Source organism: Salvia hispanica, chromosome 6 (assembly GCF_029641045.1).
Source record: "Salvia hispanica isolate PSC_SH4W2 chromosome 6, Shi_PSC_v1, whole genome shotgun sequence".
Lineage (NCBI taxonomy): Eukaryota > Viridiplantae > Streptophyta > Magnoliopsida > Lamiales > Lamiaceae > Salvia > Salvia hispanica.
In genome coordinates, this window is record NC_142697.1 from 34,868,904 (window position 1) to 34,882,915 (window position 14,012).

Here is a 14,012-nt window from a genome sequence, read left to right on the forward strand (position 1 = left end):
ATCTTTTACTTTGTTTTCTTGTTCTCATTCTTACTTTATTTTCCTTTTACTTTATTCTCCTTTTCCCTTTCTTATTTTATTATCACTGTAAAAAAAAGAATGATAAAAATATGCTTTTATTTCTTTATTCTTTATAATAATCCAAGAATACATACAGTTTAAAATATGTGTGATACAAAAAGGTCTCCTATAATTTAGAGCAATAAATTAAATCCCAACAAACATATAGTAAAATGTAAACAACTTATAGAAATAAATAATAAAAATAATATAAACTATATTCTAGATTCTTGAAGAAAATTAGATGATGTGCAAAGGATATCCATATGATCAGATGCATATCAGAGTGGATAAATAGTTTTGAGGCATGCCCAGATACCTGACAGATTAAAATTTATAAAAAAAAACAACGGAACAAGATATAAGAATAAACACAGTCTTCTAGAACAATAATGAAACCTTATAAATATGCATAACTATGAGTTTAGTTTCCTAAGCATGGAGTCTACCAAAAGATTAACATTGAGTGTAACCAGAAAAACACCTGAGCTTCTTTGTCCAGCAGAGTCCACACCACATGAATTTAAATTTCTCTCTGATATAGATGACCAAATCTTCCTCCGAAGATATGTTAAAACAATATATTTCTACAAAAATAATCCATCCATGAAAGGGAAAGATCCAGTGAAGATTATTCGTGAGGCTATTGCCAAAGCCTTGGTTTTTTACTACCCGTTGGCCGGGCGGTTAAGGGAACACACTGGTCGAAAGCTTGTGGTAGAATGCACCGGGCAAGGGGTAGTATTCGTGGAGGCCGACGCGGATGCAACACTACATTATTTCGGAGATTCCCTTTATCCACCGTTCCCCAACTCGGATGACCTTGTTCTTGATGTGCCAAATAACCTTGGAATAATTGTTGATATTCCACTTATGTTCATTCAGGTACAATATTTATCATTTTTGGCAAAACCGTAAATTTTAATATTTTCTCAATTTTCTCACGATAAATTATTTCGAGTTTTTTATTTTCAATATATTGTTGATTTGACATACATATTTGGAATTGATGACAGTTAAATTATTTTCAACCTTGAATAATAGTTGATATTCCACTATGTTCATTCAGGTATAATATTTATCATTTTGGCAAAACCATGATTTTCCATAGTTTCTCTATTTTCTCATGATAAAATATTTCGAGTTTCTATTTTCAATATATTGTTGATTTGACATACATATTTCAAATTGATGACATGGCTAAATTATTTTTGGACGAAATTAATAAAATTCACTTGGGATTATATTTTGTCGTTAATCTATTTTGCTGTTATGTTGCTATATTATACCTCATCTGTACCAGAAGAACATGCACAATTTCATTTTTAGTCTATTTTACAAGAATATGCATTTTTTTAATTAGAAAACTCTTTTTATATCTTAATTGAGGTGAGACTTATTCTCTACTAACAATATTTTAATTACTTCTTCTTTTCTTCTCTCTCCTGCTTACCAATTGTACATTAAAATCTGTGTTCAATCAAAATTGCATATTCTTTAGGATTGATAGTCCAAATACTTCCTCCGTCCCGGCCTAAGCGAGACGTTCCTATTTTGGCATAAGAATTTAGGTAGTGGTGTTTAGTGAATTAAATTATTGATAGTAAAGTAAAAGAGAGAGTAAAGTAATAAAGAAAAAGAGAGAGAAAAGTAAGAATTAGGTCAGATAAGAGGATAAAGTAGGTGAGAGGAGTGAGGTGATTGTTGCCAAAAAAGGAAACGTCTCACTTAGGTCGTGACATACCAAAAAAAAATATGTTAACAATATTTAGTCTAGAAAATATAATAATGAATTTAAATTCTTAATTGTTATAATTGTTTATTTAAAATTAATTCTTTTCCTGTTCCTTTAATACGAACACTTAACAGGTTACAAGACTAAAATGTGGGGGATTTATCTTTTCCAACTGTTTCAACCACACAATGTGCGACGGTGTCGGCTTTTCCCAATTTCACTCCGCCGTAGGTGAACTTGCTCGCGGAGCAACGTTCCCTTCTATTCGACCGGTGTGGGACCGACATCTTCTCACTTCCAGCATCCCACATCTTGAATACGGTGCCGGAACTCGTAGAACCCCAGTGCCGACGGATCAGATGGTGGAACGCTCTTTCCTCTTCACCTCCGCCGAAATCTCCGCCCTCCGCCGCAGCCTGCCACCGCACCTCCAGCGCTGCTCCAAATTCGATATCGCGGCAGGCTGCACGTGGCGCTGCCAGACAATCGCTCTATCCCTCAAACCCGACGAAGAGATGAAATTCATAGGCGTTATGGATAACCGGAAGAATGTAAATCCGCCGCTTCCGGTGGGATACTACGGCAACGTTTTAAAATTATTGGTGGCGGTGACGACTGCTGGTGAGCTGTCAAAGAATCCGCTGCACTACGCGGTGGAGTTGGTGAGGAGCACGAAATACGAAGCAGAGACTGCTTGTGAGTTGTCAAACTCAGCGGATCTGATGGTGATACGAGATCCGCTGAGTTTGACATCTGGGAACACTTACACTGTGTCGAATTTAACGCACTTGGGATTAGATCAAATGGATGTTGGGTGGGGCACGGCGGCCTACGGTGGGGTGCCTAGAGGATGTAATTGGACGAGTGGTATTACTCAGGCAGCTTGGTACTTAGGGTTTATGGATGGTATCGTGGTTCTGGTTTGCCTACCTCTGGAATCCATGAAAGTCTTCGAGAAACATCTCCAGCTCATGATCACTACTACTCCAATATCTTCATCGCTCTAAGCTTATTTTCGAGTTTTCTTTGTTGGTTCTTCCCTGGATCGCAGAATAAAGTGGAACCGCGTGGGGTCCTAAATAAGTCTATAAATATGTACTCTTTGTTTATGGATAAATAAACAGAAATTTCAAAACGATAGACTCGAACGCAAGATCTTCGGTCTGGAGCAATGACCATGCAACCACTAGGCCAACACATTTTCAATATCGATAACATACCGTATTTTCTGAATATGGTGCTGAAATTTACTGCTATACGGTTTCATAACATATACCGAATAACATATCAAAGTAGTTATATACTGAAATACTGTTTCATTTGCTGTTATAACGAAAAATGTATTCCATTAATTCATGATATAAATATTGATATCGACATATCTGTACATGGTATATAAAAAATTGTGGTATACACCTCAATTTACGGTGTATACCAATTTTTCAGTATGATAAATACTATATATATTAAAATTCATATCGTTAAAATCTTTCGAAAAGTGTATATTGTAGAAAAGTTCAGAGTATACCAAAAATACAATATTTTTGGTAAGATAAATCTTATATATCGATATTTCGGTATTTTTTCCCACACATTTGAAACAAACAAAAAATGTAGTAGTTTTATAAGTTACTCCATTTGTCTCATTAGTGTTGACTTATATTCCTTTTTTGAGTTGTCTCATTACAATTGAGTTATCTTCCTTCTTGGCAAAGCCCAATATACTTATTCTCTCTCTTAATTTATTCTCCTTCTACTAGCATTTCCCAATTTATGTCCGCCGTGGGTGAACTTGCTCGCGGAGCATCGACCCCTATTATTCGACCAGTTTGGGTCCGCCGTGGGTGAACTTGCTCGCGGAGCATCGGCCCCTTTTATTCGACCAGTTTGGGACCGACATCTTTTCACTGCCAGTCAGCCGCCGCGCATGTCGTTCGTACATCGTGAATATGATGTCGCAACCGATACAAGTGGTGGAATGTATGCCCTGCTTGATCAGATGGGGGAACTTTCCTTCTATTTTAGTTTTGCCCAAATCTCCGCCCTCCACTGCAGCCTGCCACCACATCTCCAGCGCTGCTCCAAATTTGATATCATGGCAGGCTGGATGTGGCGTTGCCAGACAATCATCCTCTCCCTAAATCCTACGAAGAGATTAGATTCTCAGTGGTAATGGATAACCTAAACCAAATAAACCCACCTCTTCCCATGGGGTGATGATACGAATATCTATTTCACTTCATCTATTTTTAGTCATGAGCGCAAAATGTACTGTTGAATATTTGTTGGTGGACCTTATTTGGGCTGTTAGTTAATTCTCGCCCATGCAGAATTATTTGGGCTGAGCCCAAATCTCTTCCTCTCTACCGTCTGATTGTGCCACGTGGATCCTCACGCGGATTGTGGTTTGGGACCGTTGGATTGAGTTGTGTGTTTGTTATGTGTGAGACAACCCTTCCACTTCCATTTACTCTCGATTCTCTCTCTCTCTACTCACTCGATTCAGTGAATTCTCTCTCTTCTCTCTTCTTCTTCGATGACTTCCCCGGCGGTTTCTCTTCGGTTTATCATGGTTTCTTTGAGTGATTGACTGGTGGTCTTGCTAGTGAAGGCAATTACTTCGGTTGCCGGTGGGTTTGTGAGATCTAGGGTTTGTGTGTGAGAGATCTGGTGCGAGGTTGTGTTCTGTGGTTCTAGATCCGGTGTGAAGGATTCGTGTGGTGTTGATATCGACGGTGTGAGGTTAATCACTAGTTGCATTCGATGGTGCTTCCATGGGTCTGGTTTCTGGAGAATAGATATGCTCTATAGACGGGTGGCTGAGCCATGACCTTGATCTATTATGTGTTCTTCTTGACTCTTGTTTTTCTTGTGTAATATATTTAGATCTAGTAGGATCTTGTTTGGTGTTACTAACACGTATATTCAGTGTGCAGGCTGTTACGAATATGAAGGAGCTAGCTAGGGTTCCTATTTCTAGTTGTAATAGCTAGATAGTACTTTCTTGTAAACTAGAGTGTAATCTTGATTAAATAATTGCTAGTACCCACATATTACAATTCCCAACAAAAGACCATTTCCCAAAAAAAATCTCAGTTAAGTAAGACTTTGTCGAACTTCTTCCTTCCATCCGATCCCCACTTATTCAGAAACCCAACCAATAACTCTTCTAGACTTCGTCTAGCTTATACCTCCAAAAATTGTCTCTTTTTTTTTTCTCTCTAGACTTCGTCTAGCTTATACCTCCATTTTTTATTTTTTTTTCTTTTCACAATTTCACCACATCTTAAAGATATTTTTTTTTCACTATATTCATCCAGCTCTTCCCAACCCAATTGATTAGCTTGTCAACAATAAAGGTTTCAGGCTCAAAATTGGCTAACAAAAGGTTATGAGCACGGTTAGTGTTTGGATAAAGATATGGCTAACAAAAATGGCCTAACGTCATCTCCTCCTTCTAAAATCACTTGTAGACTTAAGAAGACCATGAAAAAGTTCTAGAAACATATAGCACGATTGATGATACATCACACATGAAAAGATTAAGGCTGAAATCTCACTCGGGTAGTAGCATGAATCAAGGCAAACAAGCAATTCGTTACTTATGCACCTATTACTCAAACTTTCAAGTCAAAGATCATGATGGCTTAAAAGATGGATGATGTTTTTATCATTAACAACTAGTCTTTACCCCAAGAAACCAAAATTCAACAAAGTTCAAATTCAATTCCACAACAACCCAAAACCAATACAACTCAGAGGTCTAAAGCAAAAAAAATCTATCCTAAAACATAAATAAAAGCAACAAAAGACAACTAATCAATCTAAAATAAAAATAAAGCAGTAAAGTACATCATAAGGCTCACTATCCACCATATCATCCCCCCAAACTTATTCAAGGCTATGCAAAGAATAAGTTTGAAAAGTTGGTGGAGAAGGGAGACTTATATAATAGACAAACTATAACGAAAACAATCTAAAAGTTACCTACTAGGGGTTACCTCCCCTATAGTGCCTTTGGTTATCGTCGTTGGCTCGACGTCTTCAAGCTCTCTCAATTAATTCTGAACCGGATGATGGAATCCGCATCATTACTCTTTTCCACTATCGCATGAATAACCCTATCAATTTGCTTCATCCACCGACTCACCATGGAGCTTTGAAAAAGTAGAACTCCACGCATTTTGGCCACCTTATTCTTCTTTCGTGGCCTTTTCTTTTTCAATCTTGCAGTCACTTCTTCCTCGGTTTCTTTCTTTTCTTCATCAACCACACCTTTGTCATCCTCGCCATGATTTACTTTGGATTGCTTCTCGGGTATAGATAGAATTTCTTTACTGATACCACTATCCAGACCAATGGCATTGCACTCTTTCAGGTGCACAATCATCTCCTCCGAAAATTGAATTAGTGCTGTTGGATGGTAACAGCGTGAGCAATTTGACTGATATGAGTGGTCATATTCTTCATGTGTGAGCTCAACTCCTCCATGGTTTTCTCTAGCCTGTCTAACCTCTGGGATGAGCTCTCTATGTAAGCTTCAGTTTTTTCCATGAAGGCAATCAGCAACTCCTCCGAAGAATTCTTCTTAGGCTCATCAATGAAATCATGGGAGGGTTGCTGAGCATGGTCGGAATATCCAAATGATGAGTTATGAGTGGACTTGGTTAGACTATAATCATCACTACCCGTTTTATTGAGGTAGTATCCGTCAATAACTCTGTCTTGGTCCACTTGCTGAATATAATTAACATACTCAACCTTCCCTTGAGGTTCCATTATTGGTTCACTTCTGAATAGTTGGGGCGATGGATCCTTATATGCTTCAGGTTTTGGTATACATGCTTCAGTTTGCTCCATAAAGGTGAGGGGAGCCTCTTCTAGGGTTGGCTTCATATTTCCATCTAACGGCTCGTCCAAGAAGATGGAAGGGGAGTGGCCTTCTGTATAGAAATTGTAACCCCCTTGACTAGGGTGGTAAACTCCAGCCTTGATCATTTAGATGCACATAATTCACATCTTCATAAACATCTTCAGGTTCAGTAGCTTGCATCCCACTGTGTTGGCCCATGAGTTCGAGAGTTCGAGCCAACTGCTCCTTTAATAGATCCATCTTATCTGGGGGTCGGCCTCTAGGTGTGTACCTCGCAAACATGGACATAACACCAATTAGAACTCAAAGAGAGAACACAAAAAAAAAAAAAAAAAAAAATAAAGAAAATAAAAGTTAGATTAGTAATCTCAATTATTATCACGATATTAAGCTTTATTGACACAAATTGTCCCTGGCAACGGCGCCAAAAACTTGACTCGACTTATTTTAACACAAGTGATACCCGCAAGTGTACGGGGTTAGTGTAGCAATTAGCAAGCAAGAGTATTGTATCCCACAGAGACAAATTCGTACCAACTTAACCACCACGAAAAAACGTTGACTACTATGTAGAGAATCGGAAAAAGGTTTGGTTTTTTTCTAAAACTACGAAAAAACGTATAATGAGCAAATAGATAAATAAAAGCAAATAAAAACGGAGTGAAAAGATAATATGGAGGAAACTGTAGAACTCAAGGATCCGATGCACAATTTCAAGCTCTTATCCAATCAAATTGTCTTACGTTTTGGTGTCTCTAGAATTACTAAATAAACCACAATTATAGATTAAACCCCCTCCCGAGGTGAGAAACCTGCAGATTAGGTGCTAAGATTGAAGTCCCCTTCTAATCCTAAAACCCCTAATTCCCAAAAGCTCGATTAGGTTAAGAACCTCACTCAAAACCTCAACTCTCCCGAGTTTTATTGCATTAAGGTGTGAATTATTCTTATTTCCAGATTAATTATTTCAACTCCCGATTAATCTAATTAATTCTACACAATCAAATGGTGATCAAACAATTGAAAGGAATAAACCCAAGAATAATCAAATAACTACAAGAGCAAGGTAAGAGCAAAATTAATTGGATAAAAACTATGAAATTAGTGCATCTTCACCAAGAATTCTACAAGAAATGTTTAGCTATTCATGTTCTTCACAAAAACCATGTTTGAAACAAAGAATTCAATGATATACATGGAGAAAAGATTAAGATACTCCTGTGAGAATGAATCTATGGAATGGCAACTTCAATCTTCCGATTGGAAGTCTTCAATATTCAATTCTCTCCCTCAAAGTGTTCTTGGGGATGTGTGTGAGTGATGGAGGCGGTAAGTGTAGAATATGTGAACCCTAGGTGTTCTTCCTTTTAACCCCCAGTCCAAAATCGCGTTTTTGGCATAAAAATATGCCAAAATAGTGTACCCGGCCGGGTAGAATTATAAAGATTAAAATTCACCCGGCCGAGTGATGATTTTCGACCATTTTCTGACCTTTTCAGCGCATAAACACAGTACCCGGCCGGGTGGTTAATTCACCCGGCCGCGCGAAATTTTCTAGAACGCGCAATGTTTTTATAACGACCATAACTTCTTCTACCGAACTCCAATTGAGGCATGCGAGATACCAACGCAAAGCTCTTTCAAAGACGAAGAGAATGATATGCATTAGGGCCTGATTAGACTTCAAAATTTCCAGTAAATATTGTCTCAAACTAAGGCTGCTGCACATCCACATATTTTGTACCTTTTTCTACACATTCTTAACAAAATGGTCAACATACCAACATAATAGAGAAGTGGATATAAACATGCCCAATAGTAGACAAAATATGAGCAAATTCATATAAAACCACCCTCTAAAACCATGTCAAATCCATGTATGTCAGAAGGATTCGTGTGGTGTTGATATCGACGGTGTGAGGTTAATCACTAGTTGGATTCGACGGTGCTTCCATGGGTCTGGTTTCTGGAGAATAGATCTGCTCTATAGACGGGTGGCTGATACGCTCGGATTTTGCACTGTTTTAAGGCCATTATTTGGTCCGTTTTTTATGTCAAAGTCACTCTACATGTCCATTATTTGCATATTTTGTCTATTTTGGTATTCTGACGTGTTTTGTGAGAAATGTGCATAATTGAGCCGAAAAAGAGAGCCAAAACGCCAAGTTTGGGAATCTGGAGTCAGACAGCGACCGGCGACCACCGCGGATGTGTGCGGCGACCGCCGGCGCCCAGCGGTCCGCCTCGGAAAAATGTACTTGGAAGAGAAGTCTCGTCCGGCGATCGCCGGGAGATGTGCGGCGGTCTGCCGCCGAGGGAGAGTCTGGACTCCAACGCGGCGACCGCCGGAGAAAGGCGGCGAATCCTAGAAGCCCTAGATTTGCGCCCAGTTTTACCATATTTTGGAGATTTTTTTCCTTCTACAACAAGGGATGGCTTTTCCCTATAAATAAAGCCTCAAGCTTCATAAAAAAAGAGAACTTCTAATTGCAAAATACTTCATAGAGATCAAGGCTTAGAGTACTTCACTGGTGCAAGGAGTTGGAGCAGGATTTCAAGAACATCAAGAACGATAAGGATTCAACCCACGGGTGTTATTTGCTTTAGTTTTATGTTCAAATTGTCTTCCCTTCAATCTATGTTTTTAGCTTATTCAGTTATGTGTAACTGAACTCATAGGATTCTAGGGATGTGTTAGTAACGACTTTGGTTATACAAGTTCCGTTTTCTATTTAATATCCGTTTTGTTTTTATTTTGTTTCTTCCCTAAGTTAATCTTGATGCTTCATGATTGAGTGACACAATCGTGTATGATTTAATATAACTTGCTTCATAACTGTGACAGAGTTCTAGCGAGTTAGGTCCACTTAGTAGACCCTACAGTTAGCTTCCTTTAAAACGGCTCTGTTAATTGAGAGTGAGGACTTTTCAAGGGTCTTAGGAGCTTTTTGGAGTTACGTGTTAGGATTGACAACCCTAATCTTGTAATCAACGTTTGTTTCGTATGAGCATAATCTAGGTGACTCGTTCTATCAAAGTAATAACTATGCTAGGGTATTGTAGTTGGAATTTTGTATAACTATAACTGTGAACACACATCCCTGGGATTCCCTTATCTCTATTGTCTTTCTCTTGATTTATTTGCTTTTAGTTGATCTATGCTCTTATTTGCTTTTAGTTTTTCAAAAATTTTCAAAACCCAAATGTTTTTCCAAATAGTAATTGAGTCTTAATAGAGGATAGACACTTTGTGTTCGTCTTCCCCGTGTCCGATATCCGGTACTGACCTTTAGCTATACTATATATACTCTGTATACTTGCAGGTTTATTTAGTGCTAATAAAAAGTGCATCAGTGGCTGAGCCATGACTTTGATCTATTCTGTGTTCTTCTTGACTCTTGTTTTTCTTGTGTAATATATTTAGATCTAGTAGGATCTTGTTTGGTGTTACTAACACGTGTATTCAGTGTGCAGGCTGTTACGAATCAAGGAGCTAGCTAGGGTTCCTATTTCTAGTTGTAATAGCTAGATAATACTTTCTTGTAAACTAGCGTGTAATCTTGATTCAATCAGCCGCATGGTTGAGAGTTTAGCTGAGCTCTCTTGTACGAAGAACAAATAGGTCTTGGTAAATAGTGAATCCGAACTGGTCTGAACCCTCAGAGCCACAGGGGGACTAGTTTGGCACGCCAAGTCGCTTAAGGTGGTGGGCAAGTGGAACCTTCCTTCAAGTGGGGATTTGCTCTAGTAAATTGGCTGTATCTCCGTTTTCCTTTTCTGTTTTAGAGCCACCTGTAGGCTTGGGTTGTTATCTGCTGGTAGATAGTCTTTGGGAAAGACTTCGGACTTTCTGCTTTCTCTTTTTGTTTTTTCTGTTGTAGCTTCTGCTGCTGTTTGTTTTCTCTGCTGTTTGACTTCTGATTACTTCACCACCAAGCATTGTTACTGCCTAAGTGACCCCCTGCACCCTCTAGAAGAGAGTGAGTGCGAATTGGGATAGTCTTAGCCAGGTTTGCTCGTGACAGTCAGGAATTTGAAGTCTATCTTGTGTTTTTTGCTTGAGAAAGCTGTGTGAAAGTGTGTCTTGTCTTCGGTGTATGTCTCTGTGCTTTGGGTTTTCCTAGGTTCTTTGCTTCTGTCTTACTTCATGTGTCCTTGCTAAGTTCATTGCAAAAATGATCCAACTTGTTGGTTTGATTCCTTTCAATGGAAAAAATGTTTTTTATTTGGAAATAAAAAATGAAGTGTGTTTTAATTCAATAAAAAGTGTTTAAGGTTGTGGATGCTTCTTTACCTGCTGACACTGCTAAAGAAAAAAGTGATGAGATGAAAGAGTTGGATAGAGAAACTATATAAACAACTAATTGCAACTAAGACTAAAGGTAAAATATATGAGATAAGAGAATTCCAGGGATGCGTGTTCACAGTTATGGTTATACAAATTCCAACTACAACATCCTAGCACATTTTATACTTCGATAGAACGAGTCACACTAGTTATGCCAATGCGGTACAAGCGTAGATTACTAACACTAGAGTTGTCAATCTTAGATGCGTAACTCCTAAAAGCTCCTAAGACCCTTGAAAAGTCCTCACTATCAATTAAGAGTGCCGTTTTAAAGGAAGCTAATTGTAGTGTCTATTAAGTGGATCTAACTCGCCAACCTCCTCTCACGATTATGTAGCATGTTATATTAAATCTGCATCGAATGTGTCACTCAAATATGCAGGATTACAGAACAACTTAAGGAAGAAATGAAGTAAAAACAAAACAGATATTAAATAGAAAAAAGAATTGTATAACCAAAGTCGCTACTAACACATCCCTAGAATCCTATGAATTTAGTTACACATGATAGAATAATCTAAAAACATAGTTCGAAGGGAAAACAAAGTAAACATAAGAACTAAACCGATAAAACCCAAAGGTAGAATCCTCGTAGCCTTGATCTTCACTTGAATCCGTCTTTAACCTCTTGCACAGCGAAAAACTCTCTAATATTATGCTCTAGAATTGTGAGGCAAAAAGTGTGTAAAGTAAAGTATGAGTGTCTGAATGAAGAGGCCTGAGGGGGTATATATAGGGGATAATTCGAGTCCTATGGATATAAGGAAAATGTTGACTAATTTTGGTAAAATCTGGAGGAAATCTAGGTCAAATCGTGCGCCCCGGTTTTGCAGCGGACCGCTGCACCTTGACCAGCGGCCGCTGTGCGTTGCCCGTAGCTTCTGCCCATTTGTATAGCGGTCGCTACAAATTAGTCTAGTGGCTCGGGACCTTCTCGGATGGTCACTGCGCACTCCCCAGCGGTCGCTGGGCGTCTTCAGATTTTTAGCACAACTTTCTCCGGAGCGGACCGCTATAGGCGTAGCGGTCGCTATGGTCCAGCGGTAGCTGCGACACACGCAACGGGCCGCTGGACGTCTTGAACGCTCCAGGCTTCTATCTTTGACTTTTTCCTATCTTTTCGGCTCAAATATGCACAATTCTCACAAAACATGTCAAAATACCAAAATAGATAAAACATGTAAAATATGGACATGAATTGCATTTTTAGACATTGAAAACAGACCAATTAAGACTCTTAAAACAGTGCAAAATCCTAGCATATCACCTATATGCGCCTTTACTTCAAATGATTGGCTTTGTGATTCTGGATGTACTTATCGTGTTAGTCCTTTCAAGGAAGTGTTCTCTGAGTTAAAGCCTGTAACTAATAATTTTGTGTCAATGGCTGATAACAAGATTTTGTGTTTAAGGTTTGACAATGGCTATGTGCTCAACCTGAAGGATGTTAGATATGTTTCTGATTTATGCTATAATTTGATGTCTTGTACAACCCTTGAAAATGTTGGGGGGGGGGGGGGGGGATGAGGGGAAGGTTGCATGAAAAATCAGCAGAGGTTCTATGTGCTTGTTTAAGGCCAAAAGGGAATGTGGTTTGTATGTCTGTACTGTTGTGCCTCTTACATGTGAAAAAGCCTTTGCCAATGTTGTTAAAAACTGATAAAATTATGTTGTGGCATAATAGGCTAGGCCACATGAGTGAAAAAAGTCTGAATATACTAAAAAAGCATGCTATTCTATCTGATAATGATGTCTATGGTAATTTTCCTTTCTGTGACACTTGTGTACCGGGTAAATCGCATAGGGTTTCCTTTCTAACTCCAGTGCCTGCAAATGTTAGTAAGTGCATCCTTGAACACTTGCATATGGATGTTTGGGGCCCTGCTTCTGTGTCTTCTCATTCTGGCTCTGTGTATTTTTTGTCTATCATTGATGATTTTTTAAGAAAAGTTTGATGCTTCCTTATGAGACATAAGTGTGAAGTGTTTGATATACTAAAAGCTTGGAAAACTTTGATTGAAACTCAGACAGGTGAGAAAATTAAGGCAATAAGAACTGACAATCGCTTGGAATTTTGTAACAAACAAATTGATGACTTGTGTTCTGGTTTTGGAATTAGTAGACATAAAACTGTCCTTTACACCCCTCAGCAAAATGGGGTGGTTGAAAGAATGAATAGGACTTTACTTGACAAAGTTAGATGCATGCTTGCTAAATCTGGTTTATCTAAGAAATTTTGGAGTGAAGTCTTGTTGACTGCTGCTTACTTGGTTAATAGATCTCCTTCTATGCCTTTATTAGGACAGTGTCCTGAACATGTGTTTATCTTTTTCATCAAAGGATATTTGGCTGTGCTGCTTTTGTGCATACTAAGTCTGATAAACTTGAGCCTAAATCTGGAAAAGGTGTGTTTCTAGTGAAGGGTTTGGCAGCGGAAGCGCTCACATAAATCAATTACATAATAATTCTGATCTATTTAGCAGATTATTTAGACAAATTCTATTCGCTTAATTATCACATGTATCATGCTCATAACTCAAATAAAACATGCTTTAAATTAATTGAAACCTAAAACATGCTTTTCTAGGGTTTAGCCATTATACCTTGATGATTCTCCAAAGAATCGAAAATAGCTAGCGCATTCTCCATGTGAAGATCTTTAGTACAAAACCACGGATCTTTTGTCTGGTTCCCGGACTGTAAACTGATATCAGGGTGGGCTGATCTCACCAGTGTACTAGGACTTAAATAAAGAAGACAGAAATCCTTTCCCACGTAGGAGAAGAAAAATCGTCCCTCTTCTATGTAGAGAGGGGGACGAAAATTTTGGAAGAAAACAAGTGTGTTTTCTATCTCCTTTATTCTCCTATTTATAACAAGTCACATATTGGGCCCAGACAGAGATCTATGGAAGGCTTTGGATATGGGCTACTCCAATTAGCTTTTTACTAATTAAATTAAACCCAATTTAATATAAGCTTATAATTGGAATATTA

General features: G+C 38.4%; 1 protein-coding gene across 1 annotated transcript; it reads left to right on the forward strand.

The window, feature by feature from the left end:
* The first annotated feature begins 498 nt into the window (after nucleotides 1-498).
* LOC125203473 (benzyl alcohol O-benzoyltransferase-like) lies at nucleotides 499-2,894 on the forward strand. Its single transcript, XM_048101823.2, has 2 exons — nucleotides 499-945; nucleotides 1,930-2,894. Exons 1-2 carry the CDS (start codon nucleotides 499-501, stop codon nucleotides 2,800-2,802), a joined length of 1,320 nt encoding a protein of 439 aa, XP_047957780.1. The 3' UTR covers nucleotides 2,803-2,894.
* The last annotated feature ends 11,118 nt before the right edge of the window (nucleotides 2,895-14,012 follow it).

What these genes read in the sequence shown, in the direction of transcription:
- LOC125203473 (XM_048101823.2), top strand. Translation starts at nt 499, where the DNA reads ATGGAGTCTACCAAAAGATTAACATTGAGTGTAACCAGAAAAACACCT. An exon ending in TTCCACTTATGTTCATTCAG is followed by an intron (nt 946 to 1,929) that starts GTACAATATTTA and finishes AACACTTAACAG; the next exon opens with GTTACAAGACTAAAATGTGG.